General features: G+C 41.7%; 1 protein-coding gene across 3 annotated transcripts in view; it reads right to left on the bottom strand.

Moving 5' to 3' along the window:
• Nucleotides 1-936: 936 nt before the first annotated feature.
• The window catches only part of YEATS2 (YEATS domain containing 2), a 111,493-nt gene continuing 85,747 nt past the window's right edge, over nt 937-26,682 (bottom strand). For all 3 annotated transcript variants that reach the window (XM_058730638.1, XM_058730639.1, XM_058730640.1), the window contains exons 21-31: nt 25,995-26,178; nt 18,723-18,851; nt 18,134-18,232; nt 12,099-12,201; nt 11,127-11,200; nt 8,950-9,029; nt 7,663-7,864; nt 5,947-6,173; nt 4,961-5,035; nt 4,150-4,223; nt 937-2,725 (exon numbers count right to left, since the gene is read on the bottom strand). In XM_058730638.1, the coding sequence (XP_058586621.1) occupies nt 2,617-2,725; nt 4,150-4,223; nt 4,961-5,035; nt 5,947-6,173; nt 7,663-7,864; nt 8,950-9,029; nt 11,127-11,200; nt 12,099-12,201; nt 18,134-18,232; nt 18,723-18,851; nt 25,995-26,178 (1,356 nt within the window). In that variant the 3' untranslated portion in view covers nt 937-2,616. The remainder of the gene's footprint in view (nt 2,726-4,149; nt 4,224-4,960; nt 5,036-5,946; nt 6,174-7,662; nt 7,865-8,949; nt 9,030-11,126; nt 11,201-12,098; nt 12,202-18,133; nt 18,233-18,722; nt 18,852-25,994; nt 26,179-26,682) is intronic.

Here is a 26,682-nt window from a genome sequence, read left to right as displayed (position 1 = left end):
GTCTGGCCTCTGTTCCATGGTGCTTCAAAACTCAGAAAAACCCATCACAAATGGGAATACTCTCACACCTGTACTAACACCAGGATTTTAGGCCAAACTCCAAAAAGCAGCTTTTGAGAAAACCTTGACCCTGCAGCCCACCCTGAGGAAGATGGGGGAACCTCCCCTTTGAGTGGGATCAACTCTGCCAGCCCTGTGCACACAGGCTTAAGTAAGAGGGAGTCTCCAACTGAGGTGGAGTGCCTGTGACACAAATCCCTGTCCCATGGTTCCGGTCAAAACTGTGGCTGAGGCACACACTCGGGACAGGAGCCTAAGCACTGCCCCTCTTCTCCTTCCTCCAGACACTTCACTTCCCTAGAGGCTGACAGTAAGTGAAGTCTGGTCCCAAGAAAGCTACGTACCTGGACTCCCATCACGTTCTTGCCTTTGAAGAACCAAAGCTTTCAAAGCCCTTAGTTCTTACTAAGGGTGAATGTAAAAAGTGGTCAGTTCTGAAATATTTCTGCATCTTTGGTAATTTTTTTAGACATTCTGATAGCAGATGGTCACAGCAGGACTGTGTCACAGGAGTAACTTCTTCCAGACCTCAGCATAGACCAATTCTCTTTCCGGAAAATCCAGTGTGCTGCTCTGTTAGACAATAGGAGCTGTTTTCCCTCTTGGCCTTGGCTTTGAGGAGGCTCTGAGCTCAATTAGGTAGTTTGCCCCAAAGCTGTCAGAAATAATTACTTCCACAGTCAACATGCATCTTCCAATTTTTTTTTTCAGATTTTTATGTAACTGTAATCCTTTATCTTGAAGAGCTGTAAATTCTTTTTGGAAGGAAGTGGAATAATTAAACCCACAAATACCTATACCTCTGCCCCATTCCAGCTCTCTCTGACTTAATGTAAGAACCCTACCAAGTGTAGTGTTCAAACTCCGAAGAACCCATCACAAATACTAAAAGATTTATTGCAGACTTCTGTTACACAATTATGTTACATGTTATGATACAAACACATTTGAAACATTAACACATGGGAACTATTAAATCATTTAATATTTCATTTGCAAAAAGATAATTACTTCAGGCTTCCATACATGTACTAAATGAACCTGTTGCCATTTGGACCAAATCTTCCTGTAGAGCTGTCACAGTCCACTGCTGAATAACTCTGTGCACTTGCCCACTCACCTTGCTTGCAGCAGTTCATGTATAGAGTACCTGAGCCTTTATGTACTCGATTTTTTTTTTTTTTTTTTTTTTTTACTAAGCCTGGGCCTCCCACTGCCTTACCAAATAGATTTCCTTTTGCATCTGCAATCCTCAGATGTTGAATAAAGAAGTGCAGATTTCTCAGTCACTACCCTGTCTTCCGTTCCTGACCCAAACGCCTACAGAACTCATGAAAATGTGAATTATGTTGGTTGGATAAGTTTGACTCACAGGTTTCAAACTTCCTCCAAGCAGATTCCCAGTAACAGAATAAATTCTTTCCTTTCCTTCGACAAAGACTATGTTAGGAAGATTAGGACAGAGTATCTTTAATGGAACTGGACGTCAATGGAACTGGACGTCACACGGGGCACTGCAAACCTCCCTTCTTCTGTTCACCTCTCCCACCGAGAGGGCTCCACATATGGATACAACCTATTCTCACTGCTTCTGAGCACTGACATTCCTGCCTCTTGGCTTCGGCAGTTATTTCTCTTTAAGGCACTCAGTGTTTCCTTGAAAAGCTTTTCTTCTTTGAAAAGACTGAATGGAAAAGAACAGGACACTAAATCCACTGACAAGACTTACGGTCCAAGCAGGCCTGCCCCAGAGGCTGCCCCCCCATCAGGCACTCAACATGGGCTCAGTGGCAGGTGCTCCCACATACCACTCTCCGCCCCGCACGCACACTCGCAAAGCTGGTACAAGTCTGCCAAATACCTGGAGTTTGTGGGTGTTCTCGATTACTAACATTATTTTAAAAGCTTCCCGACTACAGCAAACCTCTCCCTGACTATGCTGGGATCTGTCTATCCCTGGACAGTTCTCTGAGCCTGGCTGTAGTAATGTTCCTGTGCTCCACGAACAAAGACTTCCGCTCAGCGTGCAGGCTCCCAGACTTTCTTGTTTTCCACAAGGCATTACTGCTTCCTATAGCTGACTGGGTCCTCTGCACCACGGCCACCGAGTGCTGAGCCCAGTCTGTCTCCAGAGGTTACCAGGTAACTGCTGGAACTGCCTGTAACCTCAGAATGGGTGAAAACCTCTGGTGCCAGTCTTATTCTCTGCCTACACTCAAGCCGAAGATGCCCCTTGATGCCCAGAGGAAAGAAGGACCTGCTACACATGGCCTGGCCCAGCTCTAAGATTCTCTTTACAGAGAGTGAGCAAATGTCAGCTGACAGAGCACACATCCACTCACAGCTTCATTCTAGAATCAGGAAACAAGGTTCTGTCCTGAAGGGATTTGACCTGGGACTGAACACTCTTGGTGTTACAGAGAATTAGGTGGAGACAATGGTTTGGTAGCCATAATATTCTGAGGCACACAGAAAATAACCTCCTTCCCCAAAGAGGAGACATCACAGTTCAAAGCTTCGGCTACATCTTCAAATCCTGCTTTTCCAAGGGCATCTTCATTGATCTTCATTCAATATCCCCATGTGTTTATTTGTGAGGAAGTCCAGAAAAGGAATGTTGCAAATGGCCTGGTGGATGTTGCTCACTGTGATTTCTTTGGGAATCCTGTCGAAAAAACAAAGGATATTAGGTGCAATTTTCTCAGGCATTTAATAATTGAATTAATCCATTTATCAAGCAGACCACCCCGTACACAGGCCCTACTGGAAGGGGACAATGCTGACACCCGGTTTAGGGCCGCATGGGGTGCAGAGAGGTCAGGTGCGTCCTCTCACTCGTTCTCCTTCCCTATTCATTTCTTTCACTTCGGCCAAGACTGGCTTGCCCTCTTCACTGCCAGCCCTCTTTAGGGCTCAAATCTGACTTCCCAGTCACAGGTATGAGATGGATTTCAAGAACTTGGTTGAGTGGGGAAAAAAGACTCTGAGGATTGAGGAAAGAGGAAGGAAGTAAAGTGGACAGCACAACAGAATGTCTTTGTAATTCAATCTTAGACTAAAAGCTGAGTCAAAGGACCACAGTACTGTGGGCCCCTGTTTGTGTCTTGGGAAGATGGGAGGTGGAGTCCTGCCAGGCCAGTGTAATGTTAAATGTTCTCATCAAGAGCGCCCAGGCTACCCTGTATCTGCACAGCCAGGACCACGGCAGTGAGCAGGGGCCGCAGAAGGCCCTCAGCCCACTCTTGGATCTCATGCCGGGAAAGGAGCATTCCAGGAACTCCCGTTTCCCCTTCCTTCTTTTTAAAGACATCTTCCACGCTGCCCAATGTATTATATTCTTGTGATATCTGACCTAACGGTCCTCTGATCTAGGCCTCTTCATGTCCTCAGACACTCATACATCTGTAAATTTTACAAATTTATGACACGCTTTAAGCATATATACTGGGATAAAATACTTGCTTCCTTTGAAAGGGATGCCAGGATGTGGAACAAAGAAAAGCCTGTCTGCCATTCTTCAGGGCCTAGGAAAAGGCAAAACTCCGTGTCCTGATCAGTGATAATTAGGGAGGCAGCAAAGCAGTGGTGAGCCTGTGGGCTTTAGAGCCAGTGAGGTCTGAGGTGAATGTAGGTTCTCTATCACACATGTGCAGGGAAAGGCAGGGAACACTAACTTTCAAAGCCCAGATTCCTGACTTCTAAAAACAGGGTTACAGTTCTCCAATGGAAAATAAATCAGGTAACATATGCAATGTGTGACTCCAACATCTGACACACAACAGACAGTATTATTATCTTTAATTGCAAAGAGTTGGTATTTGTTCAACCCTGTAGTGTTGGAACAGTGTGTCTGAAGTAGTGACTGGAAAGATACAGACCTTGGGGAAACAGTGAGCTTTCACAACGAGAGAGTCTCTCAAAATGACCAAGCAGACCCCTGAGCCTGTCTACCTCTGAGAATGTCCCAAGCACGGCCACCTCCATCTCCAACTGGATTGATTTCAGTAAGTATAAAACCTTTGGATGGGCAACTCAACTGTCAGGAAAGATCTGTAAACCTAGTACCACGGACTAAAGAGATAGGAGTACCTGTTGTGAGATGCTGTCTGGTATCCAACTGCCAAAGCCTGTCTCAGGATGTCGTTCACCAGCTGCTCTGTGGCCTATGACAGAAGACGTGATTACTCTCAGAAACGGCCACCTGCCTGCTGGTAAGAAGGGACACATCTGACCCTGTCCCATACACAAAACTTGGAAAACAACTGTATCTCAGGATCAAAAGTCCTTAAGAAAAAACTCAACGTTCAAGTAACAGACCACGAATATTAGCTCACAACAATAGAGCCCATGATTCTGAGAAATTTTGAATGGGGATAACGTTCATTAATCAGACACTGTTTTTTAAGCAAAAAAACAGGTGAGGGTTATTTGTGAGTGATATCTGCTGCGAGAAGGGTCCATCAGGAAAGGAGCTGCTTCAGGCCAGGTAAGGAAGCAATTTTGTCATCCTCTTGCCCAGGGAGGGCACGGCTGTGGTTATTTCTCTGTTGCTGTGACATGTGGAGAAAACCCAAGGCTTTGCTTTGAGAGCATGCTCACCTCAGAATGCTTCAAAAGGCACTAAGAAGTATCATTAGAGTGACACCAGCGCAAAAACTCTTGGAGATGCTTTAACACTCAGAAGACCCATGATTTAGTTCATTTAAAAATCAGAAGGAGGAAAAAAAAGAGGAAATGTTAAGCCTGAATAAGATGAAAAAACTTATCTCCGATGTTCCATTTCTGCCTTTGTCCCTTATTCAAAACAGCCTGGGACCCAGACTATCCTGCCTGGCTGGCACCTCAGTGCTTCAGCCCCTGGAGGCAGCTCATGGGCCCTCTGCTGCCAGCAGGCACCCACCTTTAAAATCATGTCCTCTACCACAGACGCATACACGTTCTTGTGAAGTGCCACGGGCTGCAGGGTGATCCCAATCTGGAAAAGGAGAAGAAAGCCATTTGTTCCTCCTTCTACCCTACAAACAACCTCTCTCCAAACAAGCACACTTCTTGGATACCCAAAGGGATGTCCAGTTGAAAGAATAACTCTCAAGCAATCTGGACAAAACTCAGGGGAAGTAACACAAAATGTAACAACTGGAAGAATACGCTATCCTATTTCTCTTTGTTTCTGAGTGGTTGTTAAAAAATACTATTATAATCCTGCTTTTACCCCCAAATCTCCTTCATGAAGATCATGGTCAGAATTGCCACAAATTCTGAGTGTAGGATTAAGACACTGGAAAGCCTAGAATCAGACTTCAGGCCCTGTTTGCAAAAGGTGATGAACATATACCTGGAGACTGTGTCTTGCCCCATCTGGCATTTTCTCCTGTAAAGAAAGACTCTTCCCCTCTGGGTCCCAAGTACAGGTGACAGATGCTGAAGAGCAGCTGAGCTCCACCAGAGGAGGAGAGAGAACTGTCTCCGGTACCGCAGGGTAGTGTGTGTGCCACACCCACACCACAGGCAGGGCATGTGGGGGCTATAAGATGTTAGGGCGAGCTGACCCTCTCAAGTACCACTTGGCAATATTACCGCGTGCCTCAGGAGGGAGAGGTGCTTCTATACCGAGGCGAATGAGAGCAAAGATGAAAGTAGAAAGTGTCTACATCTAGCTGCCTCTGCTTCAGTTCCACGGCCAGCAAGCAACCTTTCCACATGTAATTAGTTTTCCTGCCCTGATGTAGCAAAGGGGACACCCAGAGAGCATAACCCAAGTCCGTCAGGCACAAGTGACTCACACATTTCAGACAGGAAAGTCTGGTTGTCGGTTTATAAAGCTGAGGGTCTGAGTATGAAGCACCTGGTTTGTGACCAAAAAACACAACAGGCCACAGCCCCTACCTTCTGTGTGATGTCACCAATAAATTCAGACCCCAGTGTGGGTGGCAGGTACAACTTCATTTCTTCCTGCTTCTCTTCCTGTTCTTTTTTGATGTTGATCTTTAATGGCTCTGGGAGGCTGAGGATATCCACCTCCTCTTCATTCTCCGGCTCTCTTTTCTGGAACTGCTGTAGGTCCTCCAGTTTCCGGCAGAGGCTGTCCGCAGAGGAGAATGACGACGGGCACTCTAAATGAGAGGTACTTAGTCTTAGGGCAGTTGTGGTGGCAAAAGAAAAGGACTTTCCATCTCTGTAAGACCAACAGTCTGAGACCCAGAGAAGAAGGGATGAGTATCAGGGGAGCTGACCTTCTCTCCAGTTCTAGAATTCTATGGATCTGTAACTGTGAGAACTAGTGATTCATGAGACAGACAAGCACAGAGACTGGCATCTCGTGTTAATGTATATGTGATGTGACTGCAATCTAAGACAAAGCAGACACTACACAATTCTGACTTACGCCACCCAAAACTAGGCCATCCCCTCAAGCCCCAAATGCTAATGAGTAACTGATTTTCATATCTTAAATCTGGAAAACTTAAAAGTGCACAGTGAAGAAAATAAAAATCACCCACATGAGCACCTCTCACTGCTCAGAGGTTAAGTACTGTTAACATTTTCATTTTTAATAAGTCAATTTACACAAAGTCTAACAAAGAGTATTAGAACTTGAAAGCCAGAAGAGGAGGACCTGGGAATCTTACAACGGGCTTAGGGGTGCCTAGCAGGGTGGTGGCAGGGCACCAGCTCCTGGCTTATTTTGCTTCACTGACTGGGTACTTACAAATTAATCGGCCATATTAACAGAAAGCATTGTATATGTAAAGTATGGTGCTTCATGTATGCCACCAATGAGGTATGGAGATAATCAGTATGGTTTCTGTCCTGCAAAGAACTTAGATATTTCTTTCTGACAAACTGTGAAGGTTTGATACTAAATGCTGCTGGATTTCAGAGGAAGGAGAGGTCGTCCTGCATGAGGGCTCTCTGGACAGCTTCAGGGAGAACACTGAACTTGTGTCTCAAAGGTCTCCCACACTGTCCCTGGATCCCAGGCTCCCTCAGAGTGGGAGGTGGCGCTTCTGCTTTTCTACACAAGTAGTGTAGGGCTGGGAGGAGAAAACAACCTTTCTTATTAAGGTAAAACTCAAAATATCTTTTATGCCCTGCTCCCACCCCATACAGCACAACTCTTGGTTTCTTTACCATAAAACAATTCATCCTGTCTGCAACATTATTAGTTGTTTCCAGCTGAGCCTCCAATGCTGGGTGCTGCACTTCCTAGCTAGGTCTCGAAATAAAGTAATGGATAAGGCAGCAACTCCATCTTCAAGGAGATTGGGTAGACTTGTCTACGAGTGGTTGCAAGGTTACAAAGGAAGGAGAAGTCAGTTCTATCTGGAGGAAAGGAGGTGGGTTAGGAAAGTCTTCAAAGAAGAAATGATCTAACTGTGTGCCTGCTGTATGTCACAGGCTGGAACATTCCTGGCTGGGGCAGGGGAGGACAGGACACACAGCTACAGGTGAGCAAATGCTCATGTTCTTTAAGGTGGCTCTTCAAGTCCTCTGGGGTTGAAGTGGTCCAAGAACCGTGGAGGCTGAAGGGATGAGAGCGTGTTCCACGGAAACACCTCTCGGGCTACTGATGGTGCCCAGTGAGCCCCACCAAAGGTGTACCTGGCTCACTGTCGATTTGGGTCAGCACATCCTCAATAGAGTCCCCGTCGCTCCTCAGTGTCTCAGGATCAGGTGGGGTATAGCCATGGCAGCGACACCAGTGAGCAATGTGCTTGGTTTTAAGGGGAGTCAGGTGGTGAAATCTTGGATTCTTCTCCAGTATTTCTTGTAAGACTTTTCGCATTGTCATTGCTCTTTGCCACTTAAAAAAATATTTTTTTGAACCATAATCAATTTCAACTTAGCAATGTGTTAAAATAAATAATCCAACTGTAAATTACCATGCTAACTTGTCAGAATTATTTTTTTTTAAATCTGATTGTGCTTTTTAAAAGTTAAAAAAAAATTTTTCTTTAAATGTTTATTTATTTTGAGAGACAGAGCGTGAGCAGGGGAGGGGCAGAGAAAGAGGGAGACACAGAATCCGAAGCAGGCTCCAGGCTGTCAGCACAGAGCCCGATGCGGGGCTCAAACCCACAAGTGAGATCATGACCTGAGCCTGGCTCAACTGACTGAGCCACCCAGGCACCCCTAAAAGTTTTTAAAGGAAGTAAAGGAGGAGCGCCTGGGAGGCTCAGCCAGTTAAGCATCTGACTTTGGCTCAGGTCATGATCTCACAGCTCGTGGGTTCGAACCCCACATCGGGCTCTGTGCTGACAGATCGGACCCTGGAGACTGCTTTGGATTCTGTGTCTCCCTCTGTCTTTCCCCCCCCCCCATCATGTTCGGTCTTTTATCTCTCTCAAAAATGAATAAACATTAAAAAAAATTTTTTTTAAAGAAGTCAAGGAATGTATATCAGATGTTTATGAAATAACAATGAAACTCCTAGGCTCTTCACCTGGTCTCAACCCACGGTCTCCTACTGCCCTTTTCCCCCAGTCTTCCCCAAACCCATCACACCAACTTCCTCAGAGCATGCCTTCACACGTGCCAATTTCTCCTGTAACCCCATCATCTGGCATAGGAGCTGCTGCATTGGAAGTAATCAACAAATACCTGGTTTCATTTTAATATACTGAAATTCATATAAGATTTTTAGAGATTTTTACCAATGCAGGATAAACAAGTAGACCTTTCAAAGGCTAGCTCCAAGTGTTTAAAAAATGAGATTTTTAATGGAGGAAAAAATTCTACCACCAAATATTTAATAAAATATGTTGCAAATTTTGTCACTGTTCCAGAAGACAAGGTTTATGGAAGCAGCCTGAATGCACATGTGTTCTGGTTATTTTCTTCCCAGACTCCGTGGCAGCCTGCATCACAAATAGGCAGACAAAGGATTACCTCAGCAGCTCTCCTTTTTCCAATGTTCCAGCCATAATACTGCTCCACAGACTTCGCAGAAAAACAGCTGGCATCTTCACCTAGAATGCACATATCCAGCAAACTCTATGAATAAAGTTGGTATGATTTAAATCAAACCTTATCTGCGAGGGATATGTCCCAAAGTTTCTTTAGACCTATTTATTGGATATACATTCCTTACTGGGCAAAATGGATATACGTTCCTCACTAACACAGAGAGAGAGCTTCTCCTTAAAAGAGAAGGCATCTTATTAATGGTGTGTACTCAAAACAACATTAGTCTCTGGGAAATCGGCTTCTTTGGCAGAGCAACCTTCATGGCAGTCGACTACCTATTCAAATCAGTGGAGATGGCACTCCACTAGGGACATGAGGTCTGAGGTCTAGCCCTGGCCTTGCCATGAACTCACTAAGTGGTGTCAGGCATCCTATAGCACCCCTCTGGCTTCAGTTCTCTGATCTGTAAAATGAGACCATTGGGACAGATAGTCTCTAACCTGCCTTCCAGTTCTAGTATTCTATATTTGTATCTAAGTTTTTAAAAAACATTTTTGGGGCACCGGGGTGGCTCAGTCGGTTAAGCATCCAACTTCAGCTCAGGTCATGATCTCACAGTCCGTGGGTTTGAGCTCCACGTTGGGCTCTGTGCTGACAGCTCAGAGCCTAGAACCTGTTTCAGATTCTGTGTCTCCCTCGCTCTCTGCCCCTCCGCTCGTGTGCAGTCTCTCTCAAAAATAAACATTAAAAAAAAATTTTTTTAAGTAAAAATAAAAAACAGATTTCTGATTTTTTTCTGCCAGGCTAGGAAAATGTCCCTGAAAATTTCCTTTGAACTACCTGAGAATGACCCCCCCTGACTTCAACCAAGAAAAAAAGAGGTAATTTCTTTGCTGTTAGAAAAAAATAAGCAGGGGGGCGCCTGAGTGGCTCAGTTGGTTAAACATCCGACTTCAGCTCAGGTCATGATCTCACGGTCCGTGAGTTCGAGCCCCGTGTCGGGGCTGCTGACAGCTCGGAGCCTGGAGCCTGCTTCCGATTCTGTGTCTTCCTCTCTCTCTCTCTCTCTGCCCCTCCCCTACTCACCCTCTGTCTCTGTCAAAAATAAAATAAAACATCAAAATAAAAAAAATTAAAAAAAAAAAAAAAGAAAAAAATAAGCAGGGCAGGCTGTACTTGGCCTGTCATTTTCATATTCCCATGAATGTAACATGATAATCTATTTCATCCCTTCCCTATAAATGTTTGCAAGGTGCCTGGGTGGCTCAGCTGGTTGAATGTCAGTTCTTCGTTTCGGCTCAGGTCATGATCTCACAGTTCATGAGTTCAAGCCCCGCATCGGGCTCTGTGCTGATGGCATATAGCTTGCTTGGGACTATCCCTCTCTCTCTGCCCTTCCCTCCCTCTCCCTCTCAAAAATAAATAAATAAACTTTAAAAAAAAAAAAAAAAAAAAAAGGAAGTTTAAATGTTCGTAGTCATCTTGCCCAAGAGCGTATGCCTGAGTATCAACAGGCTATCTGCCCCCTAAAGGCAGCTGATTCTGTCCAAAGAACTGAGAGGCAAGTTTTTCAGTCTTGTTGATGATGGGTAGTGACAGAACAGACTTCACTGTTGGGAGTCTTGACAACTGTGCATTTGTACAAAGTGAGGGATCGTGAGGGATAAAAGATTAATGGCTTTAGAGTCAGACCTAGGTTAGTATCCTCCCTCACTACCCACTGCTAGTGATCTTTGAGTAAGTTACTTAGCCTTGGTTTTCTCATCTGTAAAATGGAGATAATACCACCTATCCCACAAGAGATAGTAAACGTACTGAGCCTGCACAGAGTCTGGCACATTGCAGGCAAAGACTAATCTGCCTTAATAAGCATTAAAAACTAATGCAGTTTTATACAACAGATTTACTAAGATTTACATACAACAAATGTAAAAAATTCCTTCCATAGATCATAGTGTTAACAGTAAAAGGCCAACTGGTTGAACAAGATATTATGAATTCTAAAATCCTGCAAATGAACTATAGTTGTAACTAAAACCTCCTAAGATAACTACTACATCAGTATTAATTTACACTACAATATGATTTAAGTTGACTCAATAAACCAAGTAGTTCACAGCTTTAAAAATGCATCCATATATTCAGTATAATTATCTTACTTTTTGCAGTGATTAAGGGAATCTTCTTTACCACTGCTGTTAAGAGTTGCTGGATAGTCTCTAAATGGTCTATCCTGGGAATAAAAAAAAAAGATTAAGGTAGTAAACACACACAGTGGTTTCTAGCCACATATATATACACACATACACACATACACATACACGAATTTATGTACATATCCTCTTTCCAAGGGAATTAAAACATAACGAATTTGTACTAGGCAGGTCTTTCCTTTCATGGATAGCCTTTTAAACATAAACCAGATGAGACCCCAGGAATGGCAAATTATGCAAATGTTTAATTTTATGTTTTTAAAATTAAATAATCACATACCTTTTTCAATTCAATGCTACTAGAGCAGAAAATTTTCTATATTCAAATGCCTATTCTTAGGGTTATTACAGCTCATGCTGTCACCTATCATGTGAAAGTGGCTAAGTTTCTATTGTCCCCAGTAATTTGACATGCTTCAAAATACATGGGCAGAGGTGGGTTCCCAATTTGGAAATTAGAAAATCTCATGAAATGTTTTTAGAAAAAGCAATGACTGTGTATGGCCCATGAAAAGGCAGCTGTTTAAGTTAGGCAGGTGTATGGATACTCAGACATAAAATGTATACACACCTGAGTAATTACCCCACAGAAATTTCATACCCAAGGATTCAGCAAAGAAAGTACATGTTGTCAAGCTCCACTGGAGGGAGATCTGTACCACCTGAGGCTTCCAAGGCAACAAATCCAGTGCCTCCCGCCCTTAGATGACATCAGTGTATTAACTGAAGACTCCTGAGCTGTGCATCAAGCGGAAACACTTGTTCAACTGCACATGGACAGAAGGTCCCACCCATCAAGGGGCTGACTTCTATACACACACAACTCTGCACATACTCAGCTGTCACAGGAACGGGTTTTAAAAAGTATCATAAAAACACCAAACTCACAACTCCCTTAGAAAGGACTGAAATAATTACTTAATGACATAGTTTCCCAGTTCAGAACTTTCTTCTGTTTTCACTGGTGTCTGACCCTCCTGAGAGAAGCAGCCTGGCCCAGGCGTTTCTGGTTCAGTCTTTACTACAAGGGAAGAGCAACAAAAGAGAGCTGTAAGCCTTCAATGACGGAAGGACATGTGCAGGCAGAAACAAAAGCTCTTCCACTGAAACTCAGGGAGGAAACTGCCACAGCAGCTGCTGCAGAGACACAGCTAGGGGACTGAGATGGCACCCATCATCACAGGATCAGCAGACAAGGGAAGAACTGTTACCCTGGGTCTCAGGGGGAGCAACTCTAGGCTCATGACAAGGCGGGCAATAAAATGGCTTTTTATATATTTCTTAAAGGGCCAACCACACCACTATGTGAGATCCCCCCCATCTCTCTCTCTCGCGCGTGCGTGCCCGTGCGCACACGCACATGCACACACACTCACACACACACACACACACATTAAAATACAATGCTGGCATGTTCTAATATCCTATTGGATATCATCTCTCCAGCTAAGTTTATCAACTTTCAGCATTATCTTAGTGTTCTGAGACACAAGGCATAAGCAAAATTCAGATCTGCTGTGCTTGGAAATAACCAAGCCAATCACATTAGGCTTTAATCTTACTAAATCTACTAACAGAAGATAGCAAGGTCTCAGGTGCATGTGTCTCCCTGTATTTCTGCGTCTTTTTCGTCAAAAAACCATGACCACACACTTTCTGCTTCTGCATCAGCTTCCTTGCCTTTAATCCTTCCCTTTCAACTCACCTTGCATATCCGGACCAGAAAATTTTCCTAAGTGACCTTTTTAGTGTCATTTCCATACTTAACATCCTTCAGTACTTTCCTATGTAACAAGAGTCTACAAATGAGATCTACTAATACATCTCTATACATCTCTCTTCCTTTTTATTGATACATAGCTTGCAAAAGATGTACAAATATTAAGGGTATGGTTCAATTACCTATGTCTACACCCATGTACACCACTCCAGTCAAGATATAGAGTTATTTCTAGTCCTCAACTAGGCTCCCTATGCTTTTGGTAGTTCCTCCCTGCCAAAGATAATCACCTTTTGTCCACTTTGAATTTCACATAACTGGAATCTTACTGCACATAATCCTTTGCATCAGCATCTTTTTAGCTATTAAAAACAACAATGCAATGGACTTTCCTGTATATGTCTTTTGGTGGATGGACATATGTGTGCACTTCCTAGAAGTGTATTTGCTGGAATGGAGGGCAGATGTAGGAGATTTACTAATTAGAATCTAGTAAGATTTATTAGAAAACTAATCTAATTAGAAATCTAACCTAATCTAATAAATGTAAGATTTATTAGAATCTAACCTGCAGTTTGGCAGATCAGAAAATGTCAAACTGCTTTCCAGAGTGATTATATCAATTTCTAGTCCCACCAGCAGGGCATGTGAGTTCCAGCTGCATCACATCTTTGCCAAAACTTGAATGGCCAGTGTTTTATTTGGTGATGTAACAGCATTTCACTATGGCTTTAATTTGTATTTCCTTGATGACTAATGACATTGAACAACTTTGCATATCTTTATGAGCTATCTGGATATCCTCTTCAGTGCAGTGTCTGTTCACCGTTCTTTAAAGAAAAATTAGTGTCCGTATTTTTCATTTGATTTTTCGACGGTCTGCGTATGTATACTCTAGCTATGACTCCTTTGTTAGATGTATCAATCACCACTATCTTGAGTATGTGGCTTGACTTTCACTCTTAATTTTGTACCTCTAATGAAGTGAGGTTCCCAGTGTTATGGACCTTTCCTTTTATGGCTAGTTTTCTTACCTGTTCTGTTTACAAAGCACCTTTGCCCAAGGTCATGAAGATATTCTCTTCTAGATGCTTTATTGCTTTACCTTTCACATTTAGCTCTATATCCAACTCAAATTAATTTTTGTTTATGGTGTAAGGTTCAGTGTTTTCCCAAATGGATATATCTAATTAACCCAGCATTATGTATGGTAATGAACATCCTTTCCCTACTGAATGTCATAATCAGGTGACCATATACGTGGAAGTCTATTTTTGGGTTCTCTTTTCCATTCCATTATTCTGTTTATTCTTGAACCAATTCAACACTATCTCTGCAGCTTTAAATTTTTTTTTTTTAATGTTTTAATTTATTTTGAAGGAGAGAGAGACCGAGCGTGAGCAGGGGAGGAGCAGAGAGCGGGAGACATAGAATTTGAAGCAGGCTCCAGGCTCTGAGCTGTCAGCACACAGCCCGATGTGGGGCTCAAACTCACAAACTGTGAGATCATGACCTGAGCCGAAGTCGGACGCTTAGCCGACTGAGCCACCCAGGCGCCCCTATCTCTGTAGCTTTTTTAAAATTTTTTTTTTAATGTTTATTTTTATTTTTGAGAGAGACAGAGACAGAATGCGAGTGGGTTAGGGGCAGAGAGAGAGGGAGACACAGAATCTGAAGCAGGCTCCAGGCTGTCAGCACAGGGCCTGACGCGGGGCTCGAACTCACGAGCTGTGAGATCATGACCTGAGCTGAAGTCGGATGCTCAACCAACTGAGCCACCCAGGCACCCCTCGCTGTAGCTTTAAAGTGTATATATATCTGATGGTCCAAGTTCCCTAGTTTTTTGTTCTTCAAAACTGCCTCAGCTACTCTAGGCCTTTGCATTCCCACGTATATTTTAGATTTAGCTTGTCCATTTTTGGGGCGGGGAGAAAGGATAACACATCATGTTTTTAGTAAGTTAACATAATTATTCATATTTGTAAGAAATTAGTTGAGGCCTGAACAACTTGCAGGACTGGAGAGCCAACCCTCCCCCTTCAGTCAAAAATCCATGTGTTTAACTTTTGGCTCCCCAAAAACTTAACTATTAACAACGTACTACTGACTGGAAGCCTTACCAAAAACACAATTGATTAATACATATTTGCATGTTGTATATATTATATACTGTGTTCCCATAATGAAGCTAGAGACAAAAAAAATTAAGAAAATCATAAGGAAGAGAAAATACATTTACAGTACTGTATTGCAAAAAAAATCTGTGTAATAAGGGGGCCTGCACTGTTCAAACCGGTGTTGTTCAAGTGTCAACTGTATTTATAATTTATTATGTTTATAATGGAATATCCTCCTTCCATTTATTTAGGTCTTGTTAATTTCTCTCAGAACTGTTTAGTAGGTTGCTAGCACTTAATTTCTACATAAAAATTAAATTTTTATGTATTGACTTGTATCAAATGACCTTGCTAATTTCATTTTTGACAGTATATATTCCCCCACTCCCTAGTGATTTCAAGACTTCAAGAAACAGAAAGGGCGTGCTTGGGTGGCTCAGTTGGTTAAGCGTCTGACCTCCACTCAGGTCATGATCTCATGGTTCGTGAGTTCAAGCACCGCGTCAGGCTCTGTGCTCACAGCTCAGAGCCTGGAGCCTGGAGCCTGCTTCAGATTCTGGTCTTCCTCTCTCTCTGCCCCTCCCCCATTCACACTCTGTCTCTCTCAAAACTAAAAAACTAAAAAAAAAAAAAAGACACAGAAGGAAGTCCTCAGAAAAAGTTCTAGTTCTACAGGTGCAAGTACACTTATATTAATCTGGCCCTCAAACTACTACAGAATTATACTGTTAGCATTTTTAGGTTGACACAGCTATTCTACTAGAGAAATGAAAACATATGCTCTTAAAAACTTATACATGGGGCGCCTGGGTGGCGCAGTCGGTTAAGCGTCCGACTTCAGCCAGGTCACGATCTCGCGGTCCGTGAGTTCGAGCCCCGCGTCAGGCTCTGGGCTGATGGCTCAGAGCCTGGAGCCTATTTCCGATTCTGTGTCTCCCTCTCTCTTTCTGCCCCTCCCCCGTTCATGCTCTGTCTCTCTCTGTCCCAAAAATAAATAAAAAACGTTGAAAAAAAAAATTAAAAAAAAAAAAAACTTATACATAGTAACTTTTAACAACTCTAATGTCCACCAATAGGAGAAAGAATAAACAAATTATGATGTATTCCTACAGTGTGGAATACTATTCAGGTACAATAAATATGAATCTGAAAAATATTATGGTGAGTAAATAAAACCAGACGTGGAAGAATGCATGTGCTCCCATTCATATAAAGTTAAAAAAAAAGCAGACACACTATTCTATTCTAGTCTATTCTAAGGGAAATTAGAACAGTGGCTGCCTATAGGGGTTGGAAACTGACTGGAAGGAGCACAAGGTGATGAAAATTTCTGTATCTTGAATGGAAAATGGGTTACATGGGTTTATAATAAAACTCATCAAATGGTATGCTAATTATCTTTGCATTTCAATATACAAAATTTTATAATTAAAATAAAAACAGATGCCCTGACTCTAGTCCAAAATTAACTGAGTCAGGGGTGCCTGGGTGGCTCATTCGCTTGAGCATCTGACTCTTGGTTTCGGCTCAGGTCGTGATCTCACAGTTTCCTGAGTGTGAGCCCCATGTCGCGCTCTGGGCAGACAGCATGGAGCCTGCTTGGGATTCTCTCTCTCCCTCTCTCTCTGCCCTTCCCCCACTTGCCCTGTCTCTCTCTCTCTCTCTCTCTCTCTCTCTCTCTCAAAATAAATAAACCTAAAAAAAAATTTAACTGAATCAGAATCTGCATGAGGAAGGCCTATGAAATATAGCTACTATTGAGGAGAACTACTGGTCCAGACTAATCCAATTCTTTTATTAGCAATCTTTTGATCAGAGGTTGGCAAACTTTTCCTATAAAGGACTAACCAGTAAATATTTTAGGCTCTGTGGGTCATATGACCCCGGGTGCAACTGATTAACTCTGAGGTGGCAGAGCATCCACCAATAATATGTAAATAAATGGGAATGGTTGGGTGCCAACTACTTTTATTTAAAAAACAGGCAGGGGAGGGGCGTCTGGGTGGCTCAGTCGGCTGAGCATCCGACATCGGCTCAGGTCATGATCTCACAGTTTGTGGGTTCGAGCCCCGCATCAGGCTCTGTGCTGACAGCTCAGAGCCTGGATCCTGCTTCGGATTCTGTGTCTCCCTCTCTCTGCCCCTCCCCCGCTCATGCTCTGTCTCTCAAAAATAAATAATGTTAAAAAAAACCCTTTTTTTAAAAACAGGCAAGGACTGTAATCAGCAAATCCATGTTTTAGTTGGTCATGCTGTAAGTAACAAATTCACCTTTCTTCAAGACTACTGTGAAAGATCCAGCATGCCTGAAAAGCAGACCTACTTCAAATTCTGACTACACCGCTTTTTAACTTTCAAGATTTGGGAAGTAGATACTTACTATCTCCAAACTTCACTTTCCTCATCTGTAATATGGGCATAATAGCTATCCTGAAGGACTGTGATAATTAGTGATATATATAAAGTAGCCAGCAAGGTTCCTGGTATCCTTCAGGCTCTTAACACATGGTAGCTATCATTATTACAGATGTTACAGATTTCAAAATGTGTTGCTCTAACCCATTGCACTATCTCAATCTACTCAGTAGTCAGAAATGTCCCCCTTGCCAGCCTGCCAAAGTTTGGCCCCACCTAAAGCTCCTTTACAACGATACACCCTAGGTGAGTCCCCTAATTGGTTTACTTCCCCCAAACAAACCCTACTGCTCCCTCAGTCTGGCACGCCCCTTCCCCCTCCACAGCTTAACATGCTTCACCCTTCTTAAGTCTAGGTTATAATCCTTGCCCCGCACAAAGTCCTACACCTCCACACCCCACCAACCCTGACCAGACATCCTAGACCAAAACACTTCACATTCACATTTTCCAGCTCACTTATCCTGGAGTTATCGATCACTGCCTGCTGTCTACAACTCAGTTCAACCTGATTCTAAGTTCTTGGAGGACAGAAATGCTGCTTTAAACATCTCTGCATTTCCCTCAATGTCAGGTCTACTCTAAAATACTCTAAGTATTTTTGAAGGGACTGATTCACAGATGCTGAAACTTGAAGGGACCCAGATTATAGTAACGCCTTGCACGAAACTTCTGGGCAAAAATACCGTGAGAAACACCTACCTTTTGTAACAGCTGCTGGAGCAGAGCTGGGGACAACTGGGTTTGGGGAAGCTACAGGCAGAATGGCAGGTGATTTGTTGGCAGAAAATGACTGAACCACTAACAGGGAAAAAAAGGGAGAGGATGTAAGAAATACAGAAATCATTCTAATGATGATCTAACTCCCAGGTGATGGCCCCATTTTAGACTAAAGGCACAAGAACAATTTCAGTACATTAAAAAGGTCCTTATTAATACAGTGATGTGACAAGGTAGGGTAGGCTGTTTACTATTAGCACCAGGGTAACTGAGCTTTTATTATCTTCCACTGTGGAAATGGGGGCTTGTCATTAAGAAAATAAAAATCCAATTAGCTTGGAACTCTCCTGAACACTTAAAATGTTCCCCTGCTACTCAACTTTAGAAATGGGGAGTTATTTAGAAGCTGATGGGTCATCTGGGGTTTATGGTGTCCCAGAGTTCAAAATGCCAAGGACAACTCTGATGGCTAAAGGGAAGACCAAATGGGGAGGGGAGCCTGGGAACCACCCCCCAGACGCCCCTGCCAACAGTCCTGGTGGCAGCCGAAACCCGTGGGTGAAGGACTTACCTTTATTCACAGGCATCAGTATGGTCTGTACACCTCCAGATGTATTTACACTGAGTGGCTTGAGCTGGCTAGGGATCGTCAGGACAGCCTGCTGGGGATTGGATTGGCTGGAGTGAATCTTTAGCAATCCTAAAATAAGTTGGAAGATAAGGCCAAGCTGAAGATCAGATGCTTTCTGAAAGTCCTGCCTTCTTCAGCATTCACCTTTCCTCACAGGAGGAAGTTCTTAGGACATCCACCCCTTCAGTAAACAGAGAGCTGGAAGCAATGGATGTGACAGATTTCACAATGAAAACAATGACGTGACAGTGAGGATTTATTTTTGCTCCGCAATCATGAAGTAACAGAAATTTTTGGAAAAGCAACACTAATCAACAAGAGAAAACATGAAAAAGTATTAAAAAAATTAAAATTAAAAAAAGAGAAAAAGTAGGGCGCCTGCATGGCTCAGTTGGTTGGCCATCCAACTCTTGATTTCGGCTCACGTCATGATCTCACAGTTTGTGAGTTCAAGCCCCGCAATGGGCTCTGGTAGTATATAGCCTGCTGGGGATTCTCTCTTTCTTTCTCTCTCTCTTTCTCTCTCTCTTTCTCTCTCTCTTTCTCTCTTTCTTTCTCTCTCTCTCTCAAAATAAATAAATAAATAAAACAATAAAAAAGAGAAAAAAATCCCCGAAAGCCCAACCACAGAGAGAACAGTATTAACATTTTAAGACAGTTCTTTCCATGTTTGTTTTCTGTGACAATTTCTGTGTTTTGTATATAGCTGTGACAGGTACAAACTGAATATAAAATTCTGTCTTCTGATTTGGTTAACTGTCATTTTCTTACTTTAAAACCTTCTCTAGCTCCTGGCTGCCCAGAGAATGTTTCCAAAATTAGTTTCAAAGTATTCAGAGTCCATTTTAAGCTCATCCCAGTTTATCTGCATCCCCTTCACACCATCCTTATAGATCAAATACTCCTGTGTACTCACCATACCTTCTAATTTCCTACTTGTGTGCAGTTCTCATCTTTCAAACATCAAACATTCTCCACCTATTATTATTATTTTTAAGTAAACTCTACCCCCAATGTGGGGCTCAAACTCACAACTCCAAGATCAAGAGTCGCATGCTCTACCAACTGAGCCAGCCAGGTGCCCCTCCACCTGTCATTTTAGAAAGGGTCACCCTCTTCCACTTTCCTTTTAGGCTAAACTTCCATATTCCCATTTCCACTATTCAACTATTGGAGGCATTCAGAGGCCGGTAAAAACAATAGGCAGTTACTGTGAGACAGCACAAAAGACACAACACAAACACATGCTGTCACACACTTAAAAACAGCAATAGGAAAAAAACAGCTTAGAGGCTAAAGATACTTTAAGACATTGGAAAGCAGAGGGTATGTATGTGTAAAAGGAAAATAATAATCTTAAAACCTTTCTGAAAAAAAGCCTTATAAAAATCTTTCTTTGGAACAGATGAATGTCAAATCAGATTGTAAGTTGTTTTTTGTTTTTTTTTTTAATGTTTATTTATTTTTAAGAGCGAGAGGGAGGGAGAGCACACACACAAGGAGGGGAGGAACAGAGAGAGAGGGAGACAGGGAATCTCAAGCAGGCTCCATGCTGTCAGCATAAAGCCTGACGCAGGGCTCCATCCCACCAACTGTGAGATCATGCCCTGAGCCCAAATTGGACATTTAACTGAGCCACCCAGGTGCCCCTAGGTAGTAAGTTCATACCGAGATGTACCCTCAAAAGGAACAACAGTGATGTACAAAAACAGACACTTAGATCAGTGGAACAGAATAGACAACCCAGAAATGGACCCACAAATGTATGGCCAACTAATCTTTGACAAAGCAGGAAAAGACTATCCAATGGAATAAAGACAGTCTCTTCAGCAAGTGGTGCTGGGAAAACTGGACAGCGACATGCAGAAAAACAAACCTGGACCACTTTCTTACACCGTACACAAAAATAAACTACAAATGGATGAAAGACTAAATGTAAGACAGGAAGCCATCAAAATCCTCGAGGAGAAAGCAGGCAAAAACCTCTTTGACCTCGGCTGCAACAACTTCGTACTCAACACGTCTCTGGAAGCAAGGGAAACAAGAACAAAAATGAACTACTGGGACCTCATCAAAATAAAAAGCTTCTTCTGCACAGTGAAGGAAACAACCAGCAAAACTAAAAGGCAACTGATGGAATAGGAGAAATTATTTGCAAACGACATATCAGATAAAGGATTAGTATCAAAATCTATAAAGAACTTATCAAACTCAACACCCAAAAACCAAATAATCCAGTGAAGAAATGGGCTAAATACATGAATTGACACTTCTCCAAGAAGACATCCAGATGGCCAACATATGAAAAAATGTTCAACATCACTCATCATCAGGGAAATACAAATCAAAACCACAATGAGATACACCTCACACCTGTCAGAATGGATAACATTAACAACTCAGGCAACAATAGATGTTGGCGAGGATGTGGAGAAAAAGGATCTCTTTTGCACTGCTGGTGGGAATGCAAACTGGTACGGACACTCTGGAAAACAGTATGGAGGTTCCTCAAAAAATCAGAAATAGAACTACCTTAGGACCGAGCAATTACACTACCAGGTATTTACCAAAGGGATATAGGTATGCTGTTTCAAAGGGGCACATGCACCCCAATGTTTACAGCAGAACTATCAACAATACCCAAAGTATGGAAAGAGCCCCCAAAACCATCGATGGATGAATGGATAAAGATGTGGTATATGGAGTATTACTCAGCAGCCAAAAATGAAATCTTACTATTTGCAACTATGTGGATGGAACTAGAGGATATTATGCTAAGCAAAATTAGTCAGAGAAAGACAAATATCATATGACTTCATTCATATGAGGACTTTAAGATACAGAACAGATGAACATAAGGGAAGGAAAGCAAAAATAATATAAAAACAAGGAGGGGGAAAAAACATAAGAGACTCTTAAATATAGAGAACAGAGGGTTGCTGGAGGGGTTGAGGAAGGGGGGATGGGCTAAATGAGTAAAGGCATTAAGGAATCTACTCCTGAAATCATTGTTGCACTATATGCTAACTTGGATATAAATTAAAAAATAAACTATTTAAAAAAAACAAACTACTAAAAAAAAGGATAATGACTCGATTTTTCATATTTTTCAAATTCTTATTTTTATCAAAATATTACATGCTTATCAGTTGAAAAGTAAAAAAAGTGCTGAAAAAGCTTTTAATTAAATATAGTCATCCTTTCCTCCACCTTCCTATCCTCATGTAGTTCCCTAGCAGTATCCACTTTCAACCATTTTGGCCCTGTTTTTTAATATATATGTCGGTATTTTATTTATTTATTTATTTATTTATTTATTTATTTTTAATGTTTTTTATTTTTGCAAGAGACAGAATGTGAGTGGGTTGGGGCAGAGAGAGAGGGAGGCACAGAATCTGAAGCAGGCTCCAGGCTCCGAGCTGCCAGCACAGAGCCTGACACGGGACTCGAACTCACAAGCTGTGAGACCATGGCCTGAGCCAAAGTCGGATGCTCAACTGACTGAGCCACCCAGGTGCCCCTATATCTCAGTATTTTTAAAAGAAAATGTATACTACAGGCCTTGACTAATTTTGATGTAACATTTTGATGTTACACATTGACTTATTATTAGTGTAGATCTGGGCATTTTAAGGCGCTTATAACCTTCTCTTTCCCTGTCCACCAAGAACTATTCTCTTCTGATTCAAAGAATACCATACAATGATTCCATTTTGTTCTCTGGTGTTAACATTTCCTCCTTTTTCAGTTGCTTGGCTCTCCTTCAAAATCTTACTAAGTCTTCCCACTTCCCTCAAAAATGCCATAAGCTGCTCCTTTACATAATTCTCCCTGCAGTCAAATCTCTCTTATGGTTCCATTTTTATAAGAGGTATCTTTTCTGAAGAGCTCTGATCTGCTCCACTCTGTTTCCTAGGCCTGCTGCACAGCTGTCATACTGCAAACATTCTTCACCATTACCCTGGGACTTCCCTTTACCTTCCTTCTATATCGGACCCTGTTTCTTCTTCTAAGTCTACACCTCTTCGCTCTGATAAAAAACATGTATTTTAGTAATGTCTTGAGACAGGGCACATAGGAAATACATTTAGAACTGTGCCTGTCAGAAAATATTTCTGCCCTCACTCTCCATAACAATCTGCCTGACTACAGAATTCTCAACTGAAAATAATTTTCCCCTAGAATTCTGAAAAGCAGTATCACAACTTCCAGTACTGCTGAGAAGCCCAATGATAATGTAATTTCTGAGTTTTTCTACTTCTTCTGACAACTTGTAAGACTTTCACCTTGTCCCTGGTGTTCTGATTTTGTGAACAAACTGTGCCTCTGTGTGAAGCACCTTTCATTCATTGTGTTGGACACTGTCTTTTGAACTTGGGAGTTTGTTCTTTTCAATTCTGAGATAAACTGTTTCATTTCTTGGATCATTTTCTTCCCACTATTTCCTGTTTTCTTTCTGGAACTCCTTTTAGTCTGATGTTGCCAGGACTCCCTGACACATCACCGAATTTTCTTTCTTAGTGTCCACTTTTTGGTCTGTTCTCTGCTTCTATCTTGTGTCCCCCAGTTTAGTCTAAATGCTGCAGCCAGTGATTCTATTGAAAGGTAAGGCAGATAATGTTACTCCTTAGTTTAAAACCCTCCAATGGCTTCCCTTGGTGTAAAAGTCAAAGTTCTTAAGATCTTTTTATTTAAAAAAAATTTTTTTTAATGTTTAATTTTAGAGAGAGAGAGAGCACACTAGTAAGGGAGAGGGGTAGAGGGATGGAGAGACAGAGAGATTAAGAACCTTAAACAGGCTCCAATGCTTAGCCCGGAGCCCGACACAGGGCTCAATCCCATGACCCTGGGATCATGACCTGAGCTGAAATCAAGTGCAGACACTCAACTGACTGAGCCACCCAGACTCCCCTGAAAGTCAAAGTTCTTAAAATGACCTACACAGACCCTATGTGACTTGACCCCCATCACTCTGACTCCCTTGCTCACTCTGCTCCAGTCCTAATAATGACCTTGTTCAGAACAGTCCATAATGTACACAAAAAATTGAATTAAAAAATTAATAATTATACCTCAGTTATATAAAGAGAGTCAACACCCACACAAAAAATTAATGAGCAGCAGAAAATAGTTTGATTACTTTATGAAAACATTATATACAGCAAATTTCATCAGCAGCATCCCAGGATATAAGAACTTAAAGTAGGAAGATTTCATTTATTTCATGTAAAATACTTAATTAGTAAATGGGAGGGCATTTATTTCTCATAATAGCAACCCTCTATTTCTGTAATTTCTACTCCGGGCTTAACATGGTGCCTGCGAACATTCTATGAGCAAAGAACAGCACTCCCTGTACTAGAACTTCGTCAATGGTAACTGGCAGGTAGGTGGAAGTCATGGGAAACTCTACCAGCTTTAATCTTTTGGTCTTGAACTAGCCAAAAAACAAAAGGACACAGGGGCTTGGTTTGGAGTTGTGTGTGGAATGTAGTAATAACAGCTATAAGAACAACATCCACAATCTTTTATCCAAGGGTACTAAGGTTATGTGTGTGCATGCATGTATTAATATGTGTGTGTGTGTGTGTGTGTGTGTGTGTGTGTGTGTGTGTGTGTAACATATATCTCAGCGACAGTTTTTTCTGTCAGTGCAACCTGATAAGCTTTTATCAATCTACAACAAGGCAATACAAAAACTAAGAGTGTTTGGAAACTTCTGTAACATTGTGACATTGTTGTTGACATTTTTAAAAATAATTTTTTCAAAAAGTTTATTTGAGAGAGAGAGAGAGAGAAAGAGAGAGAGACAGCGCAAGTGGAGGGAGGGGCAGACAGAGGAGGAAAGAGAGAGAATCCCAAGCAAGCTCGGTTCTGCCAGCTCAGAGCCCAATGTGGGTCTCAAACCCACAAAACTGCAAGATCATGACCTGAGCTGAAACCAAGAGTTGGACGCTTAACTAATGTCACCCACGCACCCCTGCTGACGTTCTTACAGTATTTTACAGAAGTATCTGTCTGTATTAGATTGTAGAAAAACAAGCAGAAAAACTGATCTTTCAAGTTTGAGAAGCAATGCTGTATATATTATATCAGTCCCCTGGCATGTGGGGCCACACAGTGTCATCCAAGCACCTTAGTATTTTTGTGGCAAAACACAAATTTTCATTTTAAGTCGTACAAATAGCCTGTCAATGAAGGTCAGATTTCACACTAAAATTAGTTATGCAAACAAAGAAACAAAAAAACACCTTTGGTTTTCACAGCTTTTCAGATCTTAAAATTAAAAGGAATGTGGACTACACAACATTAAACACGCTAATAGCGGCCATTATTTATATAACAGCTACTACATGTCAGACAGCATTCTAACCATTTACATATTAACTCATTTCATTCTCTCAACTGTATGAGGTAGGTATTATTATCAACCTGATTTTCAGCCAAGGAAAATGAAGCAAGTTATTTTAACTAAGGCAACCTGGCTCCAGGATTTATGCTGCAAGTTAACCAAAGAAGTAAAAGACACACTCTTCTGGGACCATTTAGTGCTGGCACAAAAAATATACACCTTACCAGGCCTCATACACATCACTCTAACACTACCCAGTATAATAACTAATGTTAAAAATCATGACTTGGAGTCATCAAGGGTAATTTATATACTTTGTTTATGAAAGCAAAGAGTATGGATAATGTTTTGTAACATGTTCCATTCAAAACTGATGATGAAACAAAAAAAAGATAATGTTACTTTAAGGAGAGTAAATTCTCAGTTCTCCACAAAATTACATTATGAAAGCAGCTAAAATACTCCAGAGTTCCAGATGGCTAAAGTTTTATTATATCACTTAAAAGTTATTATTCAATCCATGAAACCAGCTCAGACTTAAAAATCCACATGTAGATTTTATTTTATTATTATTATTATTTTTAAGTAGGCTTCATGCCCAGTGTGGAGCCCAATGTGGGATTGAACTCACGACCCTAAGATCAAGACCTGAGCTGAGATCAAGAGTCCAATGCTTAACCGAATGAGCCACTCAGACGCCCCGTTTGTGTAGATTTTAAAGAAAAATAAATTATCTGAAAAGCAGCTATGTGGAAAATGTTGCTGGGTTAATTTTTTTTAACTTATACAAAATACTGCTTAAGACCAAAATATTCTAGCGCAAAGAAGGGAGAGAGAAAAAATATTATGATACAACTGACCTGATACGGTGGCTTTTCCAGAGATTGTGTTTGGTGTGGGCACCAGGGAGGTGGCACTGATGACAGAGGGAGCAGCAGGCTTGCAGGTTCCCACGGGGGCCTGGCTCACACACACTGGCTGCTGCCCAGAAGTTTTCATTACAGGGCCTACAGCAGATGATGAACTGGGAACTGCTCCTTCTGACTGCTCACACACAGGGCGGAAAATAATAGAAATTAAGAAGAAAGCAATGTAACTTACTCAGAACAGTAACTGGCAGATAGCATACTCAATACATGTTATCTATTAGCTATTGTATTACCTACCTATTAAATACCATGCATTTAAAAAGAGCGCCTCTCTAGTTTAGTGTTTCCTAAACTTTTAAAGATTTCACAGACCAGGCAAAGTTAAAAAATTATAAAACAAGGAGGCATCATTGTGTTATCACATTAAAAAACAAAAAACAAAAAAAAAAACCTCACCACCTACTACATCACTTTATAAAAGGATATTTCAAAACCAAATAAAGGAGGACATAATCTCAGAATATAAAAGTGGAATAAAATGAGCTTTATTAAAAACTCACTATAATGTTTGTCACATTCATTCAACCAACATCTACTTCATGGCAGGCACAGTGTTAAATCCTAAAGCCCAGAGAGAAAAGCCCTCAAGGAAAACAGGTTGACTGACGAATGGTATAGT

This window comes from Neofelis nebulosa, chromosome 5 (genome assembly GCF_028018385.1).
Source record: "Neofelis nebulosa isolate mNeoNeb1 chromosome 5, mNeoNeb1.pri, whole genome shotgun sequence".
NCBI classification, from domain to species: Eukaryota; Metazoa; Chordata; class Mammalia; order Carnivora; family Felidae; genus Neofelis; species Neofelis nebulosa.
This window is presented reverse-complemented; position numbering and strand designations above follow the sequence as displayed.